This window comes from Spermophilus citellus, assembly GCF_964194105.1.
Source record: "Spermophilus citellus genome assembly, chromosome: 1".
In the NCBI taxonomy this organism is placed as follows: domain Eukaryota; kingdom Metazoa; phylum Chordata; class Mammalia; order Rodentia; family Sciuridae; genus Spermophilus; species Spermophilus citellus.
This window is the reverse complement of record NC_138182.1, coordinates 1,110,001-1,128,512: the sequence shown is the minus strand read 5'-3', so window position 1 is coordinate 1,128,512 and position 18,512 is coordinate 1,110,001. Positions and strand designations below refer to the sequence as shown.

At 61.5% G+C, this 18,512-nt stretch overlaps 1 protein-coding gene across 3 annotated transcripts in view; it reads left to right on the top strand.

Annotated features, from left to right (window-relative positions):
* The window catches only part of ATP11A (ATPase phospholipid transporting 11A), a 105,463-nt gene that overhangs the window by 36,915 nt on the left and 50,036 nt on the right, over positions 1–18,512 (top strand). For all 3 annotated transcript variants that reach the window (XM_081286196.1, XM_081286197.1, XM_081286198.1), the window contains exons 2-3: positions 12,952–13,074; positions 16,829–16,918. In XM_081286196.1, coding sequence (XP_081142322.1) covers positions 12,952–13,074; positions 16,829–16,918 — 213 coding nt within the window. The remainder of the gene's footprint in view (positions 1–12,951; positions 13,075–16,828; positions 16,919–18,512) is intronic.

Here is an 18,512-nt window from a genome sequence, read left to right as displayed (position 1 = left end):
TCTGTCTCCCTGTGCTAGCACCCCTGACTGAAACAGACCTGGGCACACCTGTTGCTGCTCCTCCAGTGGCGGGGACTTTACGGACTCCTAGGAGCCCCTAGGGACGAGGACCATCTGAGTTCTTAAGAGCTTCAGGCACAGGAGGAGACACTGTGTGTTTTCGGGGTGTCACTGGCTTTGGGAAGCCCAGGCCCACTCATCCCCAAACCAGGGTCATTGCAGAAGGACCCCAGTCCTCCTGGAGCTGGCAGATGCCAGCCTGCTCTGGGAACCGAGGTCGCTGGGGCGGCCAGACTGAGGGAGCTCAGACACTGCACAGATGTTGATAAGCGGAGGTCAGCAGCCCTCTGGCCACAGAGCTGAGCTGCTGTGCAGAGGACCTTCATCCTGGTGGGCTGGCCTCTGGTGTTGGTCCCCAAGAGGAGTGCTGCGGGCAGTATTGTTTGTGAATGTGGGTTCAGGGGCACTCTGCTACAGTTCTGCCATGTCCACTGCCCAGGAGGGGAAGTGAGTGGAGATGGCTGTGTCTTCCATCTCTGTAGAGGGAGGAGGAACTCTCATCTCGAGGCCATCTCAGTGGCACGTGTGAGACCCTCTCATTCAGATCTCCCTCTGGCAGGGCTGCAGGGCAGCGTCCAGCAGAGGTGCTGATCAGAATAGCCACAGTACTGGCTGGGGTCAGCAGAGGCTCTGGTGATGTCCCAGGCAGAACATTTGGGGACAGAACTCTGTCCGGAGGTGGGTCCCTCCTCCCTGTGCATGGACAGACCATCTCGGGGACATTGCCTCTCCCTGCCCTCATCTATACTGAAGGCTGGAGTCCCAGATCTGTAGGGACAGACAGGGCAGGTGCGTGTTCAGGGAGGTTGTGGGAGCTTGGGAGCATCCCTCAGGAAGTGAGGGGACATGGGCTATGACATGACTCCACAGAGACCCAGCTGAGGCAGGGAGGCCTTCTCCAGGGTCCCCATGTGTTTCAAGGTTGACCACCCAGTGGGGAGGGGCACATGACTACGGTGAGCTAGTCCCTCCAAGAGAGTCCAGAGGAGCCCAGCTGTGAGCCTTGAGAGTCTGGCGGCCCGCACGGCAGCCCTGGCATGACATGAGGGGCCGTGGGCCTTTCTGTGTGGCAGAGCCGGCTCAAGCTCCGTGGGCACACAGGCTCCAGAAGCCCTGGCAGCCACACTGGAGACAGGAGGTCAACCTCAGTGTAGCCAAAAGATTATTCAGTGTAGTGGCAGCATGAAGAGTTATGGCAGTGTCCTTCCCATTCTCCTGTCCTGCCGAGAATTCCAAATGCAGGTGAGTCTCAGCTGGGGCACCTCCGCCCCAAGCAGGGTGTGGCCGAAGCCCCGCCCACCCGGCGAGGGAGGTGCTGTCCCTCACCGGCTGCAGCTCCCTCAGCTCCCTGAACCCGGAGTTCTTGTGCTGAGTTTTCTGGGGAGAATGGCGCACTCTCAGGCTGCCCCGTAGCCTCGCTGTGCCCCGCAGAGGCCAGGGCCCAGGGAGCCTTGCTGGTGCTTCCTGCATGCCCAGCATCGTGCAGTGGGGGTCTGGTGGTGACCGGGAAGCCAGGTCCTCTCCCAGGTGCTTGTGGGCAGAGGGTGGTGGTGCTGTGAGCAGGTGAGGGAACGGGTGGCATGTGACTAGGGTCCAGTGAGCCCTGACCTCCAGGGACAGCAGTGGGGAGGGGAGGGACAAGGGCTGGCCTGCTGGTGAGTTCCCCTCTCTGCTGGCCTGCTGGTGAGTTGCCCTCTCTGCTGGCCTGCGAGGCTCCCTGCCCCTGCACTGTCCTCTCACACCACCAGCTCTGAGGAGAGGCCACTAGCTCCCTCCTCTTCTAAGGTGCAGCCACACTGCAGGTCCTGCGTCCTTCAGAACCCAGAGTCCAGACCCCAGGGAGCCCGCGCCAGCAAGTGGCCATCAGCCCTGACACAAGTGTGGGGCTGTGTGTGTCCATGTGCTTGTGTCAGCCACCATTCAGCCCGCGGCCGTGGGTCCTGGGCCCCGTCCGGTGGCTGCAGCAGGAGCTGAGCAGAGACCACATGGTCTCCCACGTCAGGGTCAGGATGGAGCACAGGCTGCACCTCGGGTGCTGCGGCAGGATCCTGGGGGGGCAGTCTGTGAGCCTGGCCCTCCTCTGGGGGTACCCAGCAGGCATCCCCCCTGCTGTGTCCCCGCTGGGCCTGGCAGATGGGCATGTGGCTCAGTGCCTCATCTTGTAGAATGGAGGGCAGGTGGGGGCGCAGCCCAAGCCCTGCAGAGTGACACTGCTCCTGTCTGGGTGGAGGGTCGATTCAGGCTCTGCCGCATCCTTTAGGTACACTGGTTGAGCTGGGACTACAAGTCACCAGTGCAAAGTGCAGAGCCACCCACATGTGGGCACACATCGGCCTGGGCCACAGCAGCTGACAGCAGGGTGGGGGACCAGGGCATCAAGCCGTGGAGGTCCAGGGCACACGCAGCTAAGAGGGCCTCGCGGCTCCTCCTCTGTCCACCTGGAGGCCTGGCCCAGTCGGCCAGGTCTGGCCCACCCTCTGGGTGTCCTCTGCCCCCCGGTGGTGCTGTCTTCAGGGTGGCCGCTCCCTGCTGGGCCGGCTCTGTGGGTTCTTTCCCTTCTTCTGCAGGCCATTTCTCAAGTTTGCTTTGGGTACTTCCTGTCCACCCTCATCTTGTGGCCTCCTCACTCTGCTTCCTCTTATTCCTGCCCCCAGGATGGCCTTTGGCCCTGTTATCCCAGCCCACCTGGGAGGGCGCTGCATGAAGGGGAAGGCGGTCTCTGCCTGCTGCGGTGCCCTCTGCAGGGGCTCAGCTGTGACAGGGGCTGAGGCCCTGTGCTGGCTCCGGCCAAGTCCTCCCAGGTTGGGATTCCCACAGGTGGCAGGCGTGTCCCAGCGCTGCCAGCTGACAGTGACTGTCACCGTGTTGGTGTCCCAGTGTGTCGGCGCTGACTCGGGGCCTGGGCTCTGCGTCACTGGCACGTGCTTGGTGCTGGCACAGTGTGCGTTTGGAAGGGTTGGAGTCAAGCCTTTTCAAGCCCACGCGTGTGGGACACGCTGTCTGAGACGTCGCCCGCTCCTCTGGGTGACTTGCCTTTAGGAACGAGGCAGTCACTTGGTTTTCGTGCCCTGCTCCTGTGACGGCTCTCTGTGTTGGCTCAGGAGGAACTTGGGGCTGGCGCTTGGGGTGTGGGCACCCGCCTGCGATGGGACTGAACCCCCCGCCTCCAGCAGTGTCTGCCAGCCTGTGTCTGGCTCGCCCTCTCTGGACCTGCTCTGCCGTCCTTAGGTGCGTCTGGCGCTTGGTCGGGAGGTGCTGTAAGCTGTGCCATGTGCACTGGGCTGTCTCTGCCGTGAGGGGGCATGTTCCTGCCGTGGGCCCTGCAGGTGGGCCGGTGGGGGCGTTGGCAGCTCTCACCCTTCTCTGACATGATCCTCCACCCTGGTCTTTTCCTTCTAAGCAGCACCAGCACCCATGCCTACTAGGCATGTACTGACCACATGCTGCTGGCCACGAGGCATGGGTCACCCCCAGCACCGACCTCCTGTCCCCATCTTCAGGCCAAGGGACACAAAGGCTGCTGTGTTGGGCCACGGGGCTCAAGGGACAGTCAGGTTTGCCAGCAGCTACCCCTGGGATGCACATAGGAGCCACCCGAAGGAGTGGCAGTGGCAGTGGCCCCCAGATTGCCTCCCTCCAAAGGCACTGGCCATGCCAGCGTCAGAACAGGATTCTCTCCTGGTGCTGGAGCCAGGAGCCTGGCCTTAAATGCCCATGTTCACGGCACCCGGCCAGCCAGCGCCAAGCTCAGCAGAGTGAAGCTCAGACCCCTGGACCCTGGGAGAGAGGCGCCTCCGTGGCGTGTGCAAGTCCTGTCACGTTCGTGTTACAAGCTGTGCACGTGGACATGTGGCTAGAGGGTGTTCGCCTTCTGTTGGATGGGAAGCCACAGTCCTGGGTACGTCACCTGCCCGTTTGCCTTGGGCTGTGCCATCCCCGCCTCTGCAGGTGCGGTGACCAGGCACATGGTGCTCTCTCTGAAGTCACTCAAAGCCACCCGGTGGAAACCGGGCCAGGGTGTGCCCCCTGCTGTCCCTTCCCCTATGGTGGTGGACTAGAGCTGTGGAGCCCTGGCAGCTTCAGCTCCTGCAGACACGTCAGAGAATCTGGTGACACCGGCAGTTCCTGTGCTCCGACTGCACGTCCGACGGGGATCCGCCTGCAATGCTTGTTCTGGGCCCAAAGCGTGCTTGCCGCTCGGCAGTGGGTACTCTCGCTGGCCCTCCATCGCCGGCCCTTCCTGCTGTCCGGCTGTGTCCGCCGCCTGGACCCTGGGGACACATACCTGCTCCTGTCACTGTGCACCGTCACAACAAGGCAAGCAGAGTCGTTGTGAATATTTTATACGGCTCTGGATCTGGTAGATCATGACGTAGGGCAGGGAGTGTTGCTTTCCACATAGCAATGTGCTCTCCTGATCTGAGTGATTTTGAGATTAAAAATATGTTCACGGCTGAAAAATGACAACAAGATCCTTGCAGATATCCAAGGTTTGTGGGAAGGGAAGCCCTGTGGCGGTCGAGGGCAGACCAGCCAGGAACTGGGGCAGGTGTGGTCAGGTTCCTGCTTCACCTGTGCACGGCTGGCCTGGGCCTGCCTGAGTCCAGATGTGCCTTAGGCACTGGTGAGGTGGGCAGAGCCACGGGAAGGATGCTTGGGGCCTCATAGGAGTGGAACATGGATGTTTCCAGTTGGGCATGGGTCACTTGTGGCCAATGGGTCCTTCAACTCAAGAGTGAAGGCTACCTCATGCAGACAGGAGGCGGAGGTATCCTGGGTGCTGCCTGTGCCTCAGGAAGACAGAGTGCCCAGTGCCTGTGACCTGGGTGGGAATAGGAGCCTGGGACAGCTGCTTCTAGGACCCCTGAGTGAGTGCTGTCTCCGACCTACCAGAGCTCTGCCGCCAGGTGCCCATTGAATTTCAGAACTGCCCCCGGAAGTAACTGCCACCTCAAACCCTGACCTGCAGACAGGGCTGTTGGTGCTGTGTTCTCTCCCCGCGTGTAATTCAGTTAGTGCACTTGTTTGTTTCAGCTGAAATTCAAAACTTGCATTTGGCAACTGACCCTGGCTCAGATTGATTTTCAGCTGGTTACTGGAAACTTGGTCCTCTGTGCTTTCAGCCTTGCTCTGCTTGACGTCGCCTGCAGGGCCCCATCCTAGTCGGCTGAGGGTGAGGCTGGCAGAGGCGGACCCACTGTGGAAGCTGGTGACTTGGCCACACAGCCACCCCTGAGGCAGTTTTGATTGGAGCCCTCTTGTCCTTCCCACTGCCCGGGTGAGCTCAGGGGCACTGGTGGGCCTCCAGGATAAGGAAGGAAGGGCCCAGAACCACCTGCTTCCCTTCCTTAGGAGTGTCCTCAGGCCTCTCCAGGGACACACTGAATTCACCCACTGTGAAATGCTGGTCAGAGCACTGGCCTAGGGGGCCCTGTGCTCGTCCCCAGCACCGCAGACAAAACTCCCTGTAAAAAGCCTTCCCCGCTAGGATACAGCCCTGCCTGATGGCGAAAGTCTCTTTGCTGAGGAGGTGGGAAGGGGAGGTGGCCTTGGCAAAGCAAGGCCCTGGAGCTGAAGCCTCCAGGTTGGCAGGGCATCGTGCAGAGCAGAGCCCTCCTGACCTGCTGAGGTGGGCTACCTGTCTGAAGAGCCACCATTTCAGGAGTACAGTCCAGTGCCTCGACCAGTTACATAGACTTTAAACCATCCCCTCGGCCCAGAAGGAACACCCTGCCTGTCGCCTCCCTGCCCGCACCTGTCCCTTCCCGGTCGGCGGCCCTGCTCCCCTTCCCTGCCGGCAGCCCTGCTCTGCCAGTTTCCTGCCTGCGGAGCCAACGCTGGGAGCCCTTCCCCTCACACTCCCCTGCCTGTGCTTGAAGGCCATCCGCAGACCGCTGGGGACACATCCGCCAGTCTCTCCTGCTGTCTTTCGACACTGAGAGTGGCTTCTGTATCAGCAGGCACCAGCTCTGGCCAGACATGTGGCTGCAGTGCTTCTGTAAGGGACAGCTCCACCACGAAGCCCCAAGGACCTTGCTTGGACTCCTGGGGGACCCCGGCAGACTGGACCAGTGGCCCCTGAGTTTCAGTGGACAGTCCTGAGACCCTGCAGGAACACTCCTCCCTGCCCTCCTTCTGGTGAGGTGGGGGTTCCCTGCCTCCTTTCCCAGGTAGGGCTGCAGGCCACAGCCTCTCAGCTGCTGCCTGGGTGGGCCTCGGCAGCAAGAGTCCGACGTCCACATGGTGTCACCTGCCCTTGGCCTTCAGGGTTTGTGAACCATAACTGCCTTAATCACCTGTGGCTGGCTTTGAACAGAGGACGTGTCACCATCTGTGACATCAGAGCGGTTCATGCGCACGCAGTTGCTGGATTTGGCGGGCCAGACTGTCAGGCAGTAAAGACAGCCTCTGTGAGCGGTGGAGTCTAAGTTAGTGATGGTACAGAAGCAAGAGCAAAAGCAAGTGATGGTCTGGGGTGTGTCTACACCCCCTGGCTGGCCCCAGCAGGAAGCTGGGGCCCAAACAGGCAGTCATCACATCAGCTGACCATAGAGGCCCATCTATCGCCGTGTGGATTGAGGTCATGGTCCCTGATCACTAGGGCTGTACCCACTTCTCCAAACATGCCCACTCCTGGGGGGGGGCTGTAAAATGATTTGCTCCCACAAAACAGAAACAAGCCACCGGATTTCACCAATGGGAAGACCTCTGCCATATTTGGACCAGATGAATTTTATATAGGCATAAATGTAAAGTACAGATTTTAAAATCATTTGAAAGTTTTGACTTCCTTCTCTTTTAAAAATTTAGGCAGTGGACAGTAGGAAAGGAATAGCAAGCCACCCACATGACTTAAGATGGGGCGTCCCTGGACACACAAGAGGAAAGGGCGCCCTGAGCACTGAGCCTGCTGTAGAGCCCACTGTCCCACACCAGCCCTGCCGACCCGTGAGAACCACGCGTGCCCCACAGCTCCTGAGAGGCGCTGTCTCTCAACATCAGTGGATAAGGAAGATCACAGGCCTTGGCAGAGTCCAGGAAGCCAGGGCTGCTGGCCGCAGCGCACCCTAGACGGGAGGAGCTCATTGCCGGCTGCTGGCAGGCCTGGGGGCACTCCTCCTGCTGTCCCGCAGGTTTCCAGAGCCTCAGGAATGCTGGCGCCCTGTCCTCCCGCTGTCCCGCAGGTTTCCAGAATGCTGGCTGGCCCTGCAAGCTCTGCGTCAGTGGCCACTGTCATCTTGCTAGGTGTCTTTGCTTGCTTACAGGTGACTGGTGCCCGGTCTGTGGATCCCAGGACACCCGCCTGCCATTGAGCCAGTCCCTGTTCCACTCCACTGCCAGCGAGTCCCCATCCTTCACATTCTCCATCAGGGCAAAGTTCTCTGACCCATCGCTGCACCGTCCTCTGGGAATTATTGATCTGTTTCTTTCAGTTCTTTATTAATTAGTGATTGTGAGCAAGCTTGCGTGGCCAGCCTGGCCGGGTACTCTCACTAATTAGAAAAGCATGTTTGTGCTGAGCTGGCAGTTTTGCTGGTCAGTTGTTGGGGATGTTTTTGTGTGTGACCCAGGCCTTCTGGATGGTACTTCTTGGTTTGGCGTTACTCTCTGTCAAAGGGAAGTGACACCAGGTTCTGTTTAAAGCGAGCGAGCTGTTCACACAGTCTGTAGGGGAGCAGTAGCTCCCAGCCTCCACAGCTCGGAACAGTGGGAGTTAATATCGAATGCGTCCTGGAGTGCACCGCGGATCTGCTGGATGGAGTGCCAGCGGGGGCTGAGAGAGCCACGCCATCGCCCCAGAGGGGACCCATTAGCACACCACTCTGCCCGTCCTGCTGTGTGGAGTCCACATGTCATTCTGCACTCCGGGCTCAGGCTTGCCTCCTGCCAAGGTGGTGGGTGCCACGGGCGAATGTTGGTGAGCTCATGGGGGCGCTGGCTGTGGCTGCCATGAATGTGGTGTTGCCCTGGCCCCCGGGCCCTCTGGGAGCAGCTCAGGTGTTTCAGTTGGTGGACTGGTCTTGTCTCAGAACCGCCCACAGTGGAGCTGGTGAGGAGCTGGACGCCCTCGGGGCACGTGCTGCGTGGCTGCCTTACAGTGGTGTGCACAGCCGGGCTGACCCTCCTCTTCAGGACCCTTGGTGTTGACACAGACAGTCCGGTGCCCAGCTCGAGCCCCTGTTACAATGAAACTGTTGGTGCAAGCCACCTTGCCGAGCAGTGTCACTGAGCCCATCTGGACACAGCCAGACACCAAGGCTGGTGGCTCCATGCTTGGCTGCCCACATCTTCCCCCTAGAATGCAAAAGCTCCTCTGTGCAGCACGACTTAGGCTGCATCCCTGGCCTACTGTGACCGGGTCAGCTGGCACCTCTAGGCCCCAGATTGGCTATGTTGAGGAAGTCACCCCTGAGCTCACAAGATCATTGTCACTGCTGTCCCTATGAGGAGGCCCACCTGGTTACTCCCCACTAGTCCAGTGGAGCTCCTGAGGGCACAGCAGAGGACAGCCCAGCCCCCCGAGGTGCTGAGCCCCCAGGAGCCCCTCCCGTTCCCTCCTTTCCAGCGTCCTGGAGTCTGCGCGCCATGCGAAGAGCAGTGACTTGGGTGGTCTGCCCTCCAGGGCCCTGGGTGGGACCCTCTAGGGGGCTCCTGGCCTCACCAGGCGTCCTCTGTCTTCATCTCTGAGTTCTGTGCTGCAGCCACGCTGCTGAGCTGAGAAGACTGGTGAAGTAACTTCTCTAACGTCCAGCGTTCGGGTCCTTCCTCTGGGGACGAGGAGCTGGGAGGGGACTGCTGGGCACTGTGTCTGTTTGCATCTCAGAGGCCGTCCACAGTGGCTTCCTTCGCAGGGCTGACTTCTGTCTGATGTGGGTGTGGCTGACAGTGGATGGACGTTGGGGGTTTGGTGAGCCCCGCTGCAGGCGCTGGTGTTCCACTAGTTGGGTGGCACGCTAGTGGAGTCACAGCTGAGTGGCTTCTAACACACTCAGCAGCAAGCACCCACTGCACAGCTTATGAACACGGACAACTTGCCTCCTGCTGGGGCGGTGGGCTGTCCCTGGCTGGAGGCCGCAGGAGGTGGCTGCTCCCGGGGTGCACCCTTGAGCCCCAGAGTCATGGTGCGAGGTTCACGGCCACTCCTGGAGCCAAGCCACCACCAGCGAGGACAGAGGAAAGGTCCCCAGGGTGCAGTGTTTGTGCTACTCCTTCTCCTCTCGGAAGTGTCTCCTTGCCTGTCCACTCCTGAGTCCACAGGACGAGGCTTCAACCTGCCATGTTCCAAGCAGGGCAGAGGTTGGGTGTCAGCTGGCTCTAAGCGTCGGGCTTTAGTTACATACGAAGGTTTCCTGTCTCCATCCCTCACGTGGGTTGGAGCATGGACATTCCCAAAGCCAGGTCCTAGAGAAAGACAGACTGAAGGTCAGCACAGGCACGTCGGCCAGGCGAGGGAGGGCCAGGTGCAGGGAGGACGTCCAGGCGAGGGAGGGCCAGGCGCAGGGAGGACGTCCAGGCGAGGGAGGGCCAGGCGCAGGGAGGACGTCCAGGCGAGGGAGGGCCAGGCGCAGGGAGGACGTCCAGGCGAGGGAGGGCCAGGCGCAGGGAGGACGTCCAGGCGAGGGAGGGCCAGGCGCAGGGAGGACGTCCAGGCGAGGGAGGGCCAGGCGCAGGGAGGACGTCCAGGCGAGGGAGGGCCAGGCGCAGGGAGGACGTCCAGGCGAGGGAGGGCCAGGCGCAGGGAGGACGTCCAGGCGAGGGAGGGCCAGGCGCAGGGAGGACGTCCAGGCGAGGGAGGGCCAGGCGCAGGGAGGACGTCCAGGCGAGGGAGGGCCAGGCGCAGGGAGGACGTCCCGGCGAGGGAGGGCCAGGCGCAGGGAGGACGTCCCGGCGTGGGAGGGCCAGGCGCAGGGAGGACGTCCCGGCGTGGGAGGGCCAGGCGCAGGGAGGACGTCCAGGCGTGGGAGGGCCAGGCGCAGGGAGGACGTCCAGGCGTGGGAGGGCCAGGCGCAGGGAGGACGTCCAGGCGTGGGAGGGCCAGGCGCAGGGAGGACGTCCAGGCGTGGGAGGGCCAGGCGCAGGGAGGACGTCCAGGCGAGGGAGGGCCAGGCGCAGGGAGGACGTCCAGGCGAGGGAGGGCCAGGCGCAGGGAGGACGTCCAGGCGAGGGAGGGCCAGGCGCAGGGAGGACGTCCAGGCGAGGGAGGGCCAGGCGCAGGGAGGACGTCCAGGCGAGGGAGGGCCAGGCGCAGGGAGGACGTCCAGGCGAGGGAGGGCCAGGCGCAGGGAGGACGTCCAGGCGAGGGAGGGCCAGGCGCAGGGAGGACGTCCAGGTGTGGGAGGGCCAGGCGCAGGGAGGACGTCCAGGGGTGGGAGGGCCAGGCGCAGGGAGGACGTCCAGGGGTGGGAGGGCCAGGCGCAGGGAGGACGTCCAGGTGAGGGAGGGCCAGGCGCAGGGAGGACGTCCAGGGGTGGGAGGGCCAGGCGCAGGGAGGACGTCCAGGGGTGGGAGGGCCAGGTGCAGGGAGGACGTCCAGGGGTGGGAGGGCCAGGTGCAGGGAGGACGTCCAGGGGTGGGAGGGCCAGGTGCAGGGAGGACGTCCAGGGGTGGGAGGGCCAGGTGCAGGGAGGACGTCCAGGTGAGGGAGGGCCAGGCGCAGGGAGGACGTCCAGGGGTGGGAGGGCCAGGCGCAGGGAGGACGTCCAGGCAAGGGAGGGCCAGGCGCAGGGAGGACGTCCAGGCGAGGGAGGGCCAGGCGCAGGGAGGACGTCCAGGTGTGGGAGGGCCAGGCGCAGGGAGGACGTCCAGGGGTGGGAGGGCCAGGCGCAGGGAGGACGTCCAGGTGAGGGAGGGCCAGGCGCAGGGAGGACGTCCAGGTGAGGGAGGGCCAGGCGCAGGGAGGACGTCCAGGGGTGGGAGGGCCAGGCGCAGGGAGGACGTCCAGGGGTGGGAGGGCCAGGCGCAGGGAGGACGTCCAGGGGTGGGAGGGCCAGGCGCAGGGAGGACGTCCAGGTGAGGGAGGGCCAGGCGCAGGGAGGACGTCCAGGTGAGGGAGGGCCAGGCGCAGGGAGGACGTCCAGGGGTGGGAGGGCCAGGCGCAGGGAGGACGTCCAGGGGTGGGAGGGCCAGGCGCAGGGAGGACGTCCAGGCGAGGGAGGGCCAGGCGCAGGGAGGACGTCCAGGTGAGGGAGGGCCAGGCGCAGGGAGGACGTCCAGGTGTGGGAGGGCCAGGCGCAGGGAGGACGTCCAGGGGTGGGAGGGCCAGGTGCAGGGAGGACGTCCAGGTGAGGGAGGGCCAGGTGCAGGGAGGACGTCCAGGGGTGGGAGGGCCAGGTGCAGGGAGGACGTCCAGGTGAGGGAGGGCCAGGCGCAGGGAGGACGTCCAGGTGTGGGAGGGCCAGGCGCAGGGAGGACGTCCAGGGGTGGGAGGGCCAGGTGCAGGGAGGACGTCCAGGGGTGGGAGGGCCAGGTGCAGGGAGGACGTCCAGGTGAGGGAGGGCCAGGTGCAGGGAGGACGTCCAGGGGTGGGAGGGCCAGGTACAGGGAGGACGTCCAGGTGAGGGAGGGCCAGGCGCAGGGAGGACGTCCAGGGGTGGGAGGGCCAGGCGCAGGGAGGACGTCCAGGCGAGGGAGGGCCAGGCGCAGGGAGGACGTCCAGGTGAGGGAGGGCCAGGCGCAGGGAGGACGTCCAGGTGTGGGAGGGCCAGGCGCAGGGAGGACGTCCAGGGGTGGGAGGGCCAGGCGCAGGGAGGACGTCCAGGTGAGGGAGGGCCAGGCGCAGGGAGGACGTCCAGGCGAGGGAGGGCCAGGTGCAGGGAGGACGTCCAGGGGTGGGAGGGCCAGGTACAGGGAGGACGTCCAGGTGAGGGAGGGCCAGGTGCAGGGAGGACGTCCAGGGGTGGGAGGGCCAGGTGCAGGGAGGACGTCCAGGTGAGGGAGGGCCAGGTGCAGGGAGGACGTCCAGGTGAGGGAGGGCCAGGTGCAGGGAGGACGTCCAGGGGTGGGAGGGCCAGGCTCAGGCAGGATGTCCAGGTGCAGGGAGGACGTCCAGGTGAGGGAGGGCCAGGTGCAGGGAGGACGTCCAGAGGTGGGAGGGCCTGGGGTCCAAGGCCAGGTACAGAGGGCTCGGGGACGAAGGCCAGGGGTGGGAGGGCCTGGGGTCCGAGGCCAGGGGTGGGAGGGCCAGGCGTAGGGAGGAAGGCCAGGCGAGGGAGGGTGTGGGCCTGGGGTGGAGGTGTCCCCGGGCGGGGCGTGTGGCCTGTGTTTTGCTCCTGCCTCTGCCCACCTCTGGTGCAGTGCCTGTGCCTCAGGGATGGGACTGGCTGGGCCCAGCGTAGGTTGCTGTCTGGAAGTCCCTGCAGGAGAGGAGGAGCGCCCACCGGTAAGGGCTGCAGAACCCCTGGTGGCCGAGGTCCCCACTACTTCCTGGCTGTGGTCGGGCTGGACAGGGCGTGAAGGATGTGCTCAGGGCTCCTTGCTGCCCCTGAGGGTCGTGCTCAGCATCTGGCCTCCGTCAGGCCCATGTCCTCTCTTCCCAGGAAAGCCTCGTCGAGTGACACTGATGGCTGAGTCAGGGTTTGCGTTCTGATTTTGTTGGAAAGTGTCTTTCTTTCCTGAAACCTTAAGACGTTGCTGTCAGGTTCCCGCATAAACTCAGCCCATGCCTTCTCCACCCACAGCCACTCGGGGAGCACCCTGGGTGCCACCTGGGGGACTGTCCGGGGAGCAGATGCCCTCATCCTGGGGCAGGGAGCAGTGCTGAGGCTGGAGTGGGGCCAGGTCCTCCCTGCGGCCCTCTGGGTCAGTGGGACCCTCTTGGTTCAGACGAATGGGCCCAGGAGGAACTTGCGCGGCAATCCCCAGGTGCTCACGGACCGTCTCTTCTGCCCACAGTGTGCAGGAGAGGAGAACTGGGTGGACAGCAGGACCATCTACGTGGGACACAAGGAGCCACCTCCGGGAGCAGAGGCCTACATTCCACAGAGATACCCTGACAACAGGATCGTCTCCTCCAAGGTAGCCCTGGCCCTAGCCCACGTGGCCACAGTTGACCAGGGACGTGGCTGCAGGCTTGGTGCTTTCTGAGCTCACGGCTGCTTTCGCTGCACTGCCCTGTGCCACCCTACAGGCAGCAAGGACAAGGGACAGGGGCTTCACAGAGGCCCTTTACCTCCTTTCCTCCAGCCACCCCAAGTGCGTTAGACCTGAGGAGACCAGTGCTGTCTTCTCCTTAGTCACGGTGGAGAGGCGGGTTTGAAGTCTAGGACTTGGCTTGTGAGTGCTACCTGGTCACATGCATCACCAGAGACCCTTGGCCAGAGTTGCCATTGTAGAGCAGAAACCACGGTAGTTTTCCTGGGAAGGAGTACACTCCAGGGCTCCCTGGAATGTGGGGCTGGGGTCCTGCAGGAGTGCGTCAAAGAGGTGTTGGTGTGCAGAGAGGTGTGGACAGGGACCTCTGCCCGAGGGGGTCTTTCCCTCCATGGGTGCCAGGAAATGAACTGCAGGGTGGGTTCGGAGCAGGCTGAGAAGACGGTTCCGACCTAGAGGCAGAGGGCCGAGGTTAGGCCCTGGGGCCCCGAGCCAGACCTGCTTCGTCCACTTCTTGATGCGTCAGCCTGCGCAGACTGCTCGGTGCCCACATGACATCCAGGGTGGGCACCCACATTTGTCAACGATGCTTTACGATAGGGAAGGCCAGCTCCTCGCAGCCCTTCCCATGGGTTTATTCCACCTGCAACAGCAGCGTCAAGGAATCATAGTAGCTGTAATCTCCAGAAACACGACGGGGGTGCATACAATGCTCAAAAGCAAAATCCCAACCAAATGACATCCTGTGTGATCACAGACGCAGGAGTGAGCTGAGAGGGCTCCACTGAGGCACACCAGGCCTCGCTCAGGACTCGCGCTTGCCAGCACTCACTGAGCACGGTTTCTACACTGACGTGTGCTTCCCCGGCCCCTAGGAGGCCCGAAATTTGAACCCCTCATGAGCATGTTTCCTAAGACCAGTGTCTCCGCAGTACGCGTGCCAAGCAGAGCTTGGTGGCACTTGTGGGGACCCTGCGCAGACTGTGAGCCGCACACCGTCAGTGCCACGTCCTGTGTGGAACGTGTCGCAGGCCCTGGCCACCAGCTCCCCTGCCTGGCTTCTCCCCCAGGCACAGAGCTCGGCCACCAGCATGTCGTTCAGGGCAGGAAGCTCTGTGCAGGCTGCGGGGGGCTGCCAGCACCAGCTTCTCGCGACCCACACCTGGGATTCGGGAGAGCCGAGCTGTGCTGTCCACTTGCCTAGCGGTGGCCCCCACCCCTGCCCCTTGGTGCTCTAGGTATGCCAGGGCTAGCCTACTCTGCTGTGTTTTCCTTCTTAAATGTTCCTGTGCCCACCGCCCTTTGGCCCAGAGGCCCTATACCCTAGCCCCTCCCTGCCCAGCCAGAGCGGCCAGGCCTGGGTTTAGAGGAAGGAAACCACGCCCAGGCTGGGTGGGGATTCGGGACCAGGGCCCTTCATGCCCAGAAGCTCTCAGGCAGGAACAAGCAGAATTAAGTCAACACACTTGTCAGGAGTGGTCCTCGGCCCGTTGGGAAGAGCCTGAGCAGCCTCCGCCTCAGCTGGGCGCACTCGCCAGCAGCTGCCCACCAAGTCATCCTCACCCTCATCAGAGGTGGTGGGCACCCTGATCTCAGGGCCACGAAGGTGGTGACAGGAAGTTTCAAGGGGAATCTGCGTGCACACAGCCACCTGTGTGGCCAGGTCCAGGAGGGACGGGAAGGCGCAGAGGGCGTGCCCTGGGGTACTGGTGGCATCGGTCCCCGGAACCCGGGGGACTCTTGAGCAGCACTTGAGCATCGTCAGTGCCTCCTCTTGGGTAACAGCTCGGGGTGTGGAAGGTGCTGTTCACTTTGTGGCACACAAGTGTCTGGATTTGGAGAGTGTGGGTGGCGACGTCTCTGTATCTTCTTGGGAGAACATTTTGTTTCGACATAAAAGCAAACTTCTGGCTAGGATTTTTCAAGTGCCCCGCACAGCACGTGGCAGGTTCTCTGTTGGTAGATGGGGCTGGGGAAGCACTGCCCCGGGGTGTGTCCGGGTTCTGTTCCTTTGGGGAACACGTTGGCAGAAGAGGAAAGAACAAACAGCCGCTGTCATGGCCCTGCCTGTCCCGCCTCAGCACCCCTGGGGAGACTGGCACTCAGGAGGGTGATAGCCACCTCGAGCCCCAGTCCACCTCAGGCCACAAGACCCCGGCATTCCCTGCTTGGCCCTCAGGAGGCTGCAGAGTTCAAGTGCTGCGTCTGCACTGCCACCCTTGGCCTTGAGGAATGCTGAGCCACTTTGCATTACTGGAAAGCGGGGGCACCTCTGCCCATTGGTACCTCTGTCCGTTGGTAGACACAGGGATGTTTCAGTGACTTGTATTTGCATAAGTGACTTCCACGTCTGTCCTATCGTTTAAGCTCTAAAATGACTTCCCAGGCCGTGGAGCATTCTCGACAAGGGTGATGACTTAATTCTGCTGGTGCCTGCAGAATAGAATAGGCCACTGTTACTTCTTACTCCCAAAGTACTCATGAAGACACTCAGGCTTGGCAGCAGAGCCCGAGTCCCTCTGCTGCGCCTGCCCTCCAGTGCTTCACGGTGATCCGCAGCTCCCACAGCCACGTCCAGCCACGGGGCTTTCTGCCCTTTACGTCCCCATTCCCAATCACAGATGAAAGAAGTCTCCATTCCGCGTGAGTTGGTCACCCTCCTGGTGGACCAGGGTTCAGGCCTCAGAGCATTCTGGGGACAGCCATGTGGGCACTGGGACAGGATCCATTTCAGGTCAAGAGCAGCTGAGACTTCAGGCCAGTTCCGGGTGTTTCGTGTCCATCCTGGCTGGTGCGGGGCAGAGTTCCTTAGTTGATCTCCTTGCCGCATGACTGCAGGAGAAGCCGGTGGTGCACTGTCAGCCGCACTGCCGGCCAGTCACATGGCCAGAGCTGGCTTGCTGGCTGCAGCTGGAGGCAGACAGAGGTCCCGCTCCAGAGGCCACGCTGCGCTCTCAGCTGAGGGTGGGAGCAGAGCGCCTGAAGACCCTGTGAGCGAGGGTGTGCAGGCCTTTCAATTGCCTGGTCTGACTCCGCTTGCAGTCGGGGGAGATACGAGTTTGGAAGTTCCCAAGCCCAGTGCTTGTTGTAGGTTTGCCGCATCTGAGGTATTGCTCTCAGCACAAGAGCTGAGTGAACGGTCGGAGCAAACCAGAGGCAGGAACCATCTGCTGGTCCTCTATGCCTGCCAAGAAGGGATGGGCCCTCACCTGCCTTCATGGACGTGGCCCCCTGCCATGTGCACCTGCCACCACCAGCCTGGGTCACACAGCTGGGTCAGCGTGCAGGAGGCAGCAAGGGAAGGGAGGCTGTGGGAGAGTGGCCCACGGGCATCCGAGAGAGTCTTCATGTAGAACCGCTCTCCAACGGGTCTGCAGTTCGGACTGCAGGATGTGCTCTCCAAACCTGCCCCGCGTTGCTACCTGATTCCGCATTCCCTGGAATCAGGCAGCAACGCGGGGCAGGTGCGGGGCAGGTTGGAGAGCACATCCTGTTTTAGCAGCTTCTTGGGTCAACAAGTTAATAAATGGTGAACAACTCCACCAGATTTTGAATTATGAGTTTTGTGTCCAAACTGAATGTTTTGCACTTTGAATCTGGGCTGCTTATCGTGTGGTGGGAGTGACACTGCACAAGGCACAACCGTCCCGACGCCTAGTGTTGCTTTTCTTTCACGCAGTACACGTTTTGGAACTTCATACCCAAGAACTTATTTGAACAATTCAGAAGAATAGCCAACTTTTACTTTCTCATCATATTTCTGGTACAGGTAAGGCCCATCTTGTTTACTGTCTCATCAAATGTAAATTAGATAGATGATGCTTTGTTCATGAGTAATCGACATGTGGCTTCTAATAAAGAGCAAGGACAGGATGCTCGCTCACTTGGTTCTCCGAGACCCTTCTCAGCTAAAACACTTGGGATTACTATGTGTCCAAGCTGACTGTCCTGCACCTTTCTCCCGGAACCCAGGGGGGACCCAGCTCAGCCACATTACCCCGCTCATTCTCTTTCTGCGTGTGTGGAACTTCAGAGAAAATCCAAAGAAGTTACACACTGAGACAAAAAAACAGCTGGGCACAGTGGCACACACCTGACATCAGCAACTCTGGAGACTGATGCAGGAGGATGGCAAGTTTGAGGCCAGCCTCAGCAACTTAGCAAGACCCTGTCTCAAAGTAAAAAAATAAAAAGAGCTGGGGATGAAGCTCACACCCCTGGGTTTAATCCCCAGAACCAAAATAAAAGAAACAGGAAGAGACTAAGAGACGAGACAGGGAGACAGCATGGCTGGGGCATGAACTAGGGAGCAGACGTCTGTCAAGAACCCCGTCCAGCTTCTCTGTCATACAGAATACCAGCCAGGGGTTTTCAATTTCCCTCGCATTGAATTGCCCAAGTAATGCAATGGAAGCGTGACCCCAGAGGCAGTGTTTCAGATGAGCATGCACCAGATTTGGGTCTCTGCCACTTACCACACATGGCTTCCTTCAGCACACCCCTTCACAAAATGACTGTAATCTGTGAAAGCCAGCAGAACAGGCCACGTGCCTCTTACCCAATGCTCCTCTGTTGGAGGGTAAAGTGAGCTCCACAAAGTGCTTTAAGTAGGTAGAAGACAATGAGGGGGTTGGGAAGTAAAGGTGATGGTGGGGGTGGGGGTATAGGTGGTGGAGCTGGATGTGGAGTGGTAGGGATGGTGGTTCTGGTGATGGAGGTGGAGATGGTGGAGGTAGTTGGGAGATGGGGGTGGTGATGCTGATGCTGATGGGGGAGATATAGAGATAGAAATGGTCTAGGTGTTTGGGGGTGGTGGTGGTAGAGATGGTTCAGGGAGACTAGTGGAGATGCTGGTGGGGGTGGTGTGGAGGTGGAGGTGGTGGTGGTGGAGATGTTGGTTCTGATGGTGGAGGTGGAAATGGTGGTTCTGATGGAGGGGTTAGTGGTAAAGATGGTGGTTCTAGTGGTAGAGGTAGTAGTGGAGATGCTGGTGAGGGTGGTGTGGAGGTGGAGGAGGTGGAGGTGGAGGTGGTGGAGGTGGAGGTGGTGGAGGAGGTGGAGGTGGTGGTGGAGGAGGTGGATGTGGAGTTGGAGGTGGAGGTGGTGGTGGTGGAAGTGGAGGTGGAGATGGAGAGATGGAGGTGGTGGAGATGGAGATGGAGATGGAGAGGTGGAGGTGGTGGAGGTGGTGGTGAGGGTGGTGTGGAGGTGGAGGAGGTGGTGGTGGAGGAGGTGATGGTGGAGGTGGTGGAGGTGGAGGTGGTGGTGGTGGTAGTGGAGGTGGTGGTGGTAGTGGAGGTGGTGGAGGTGGAGATGGAGAGGTGGAGGTGGTGGAGGTGGAGATGGAGAGGTGGAGGTGGTGG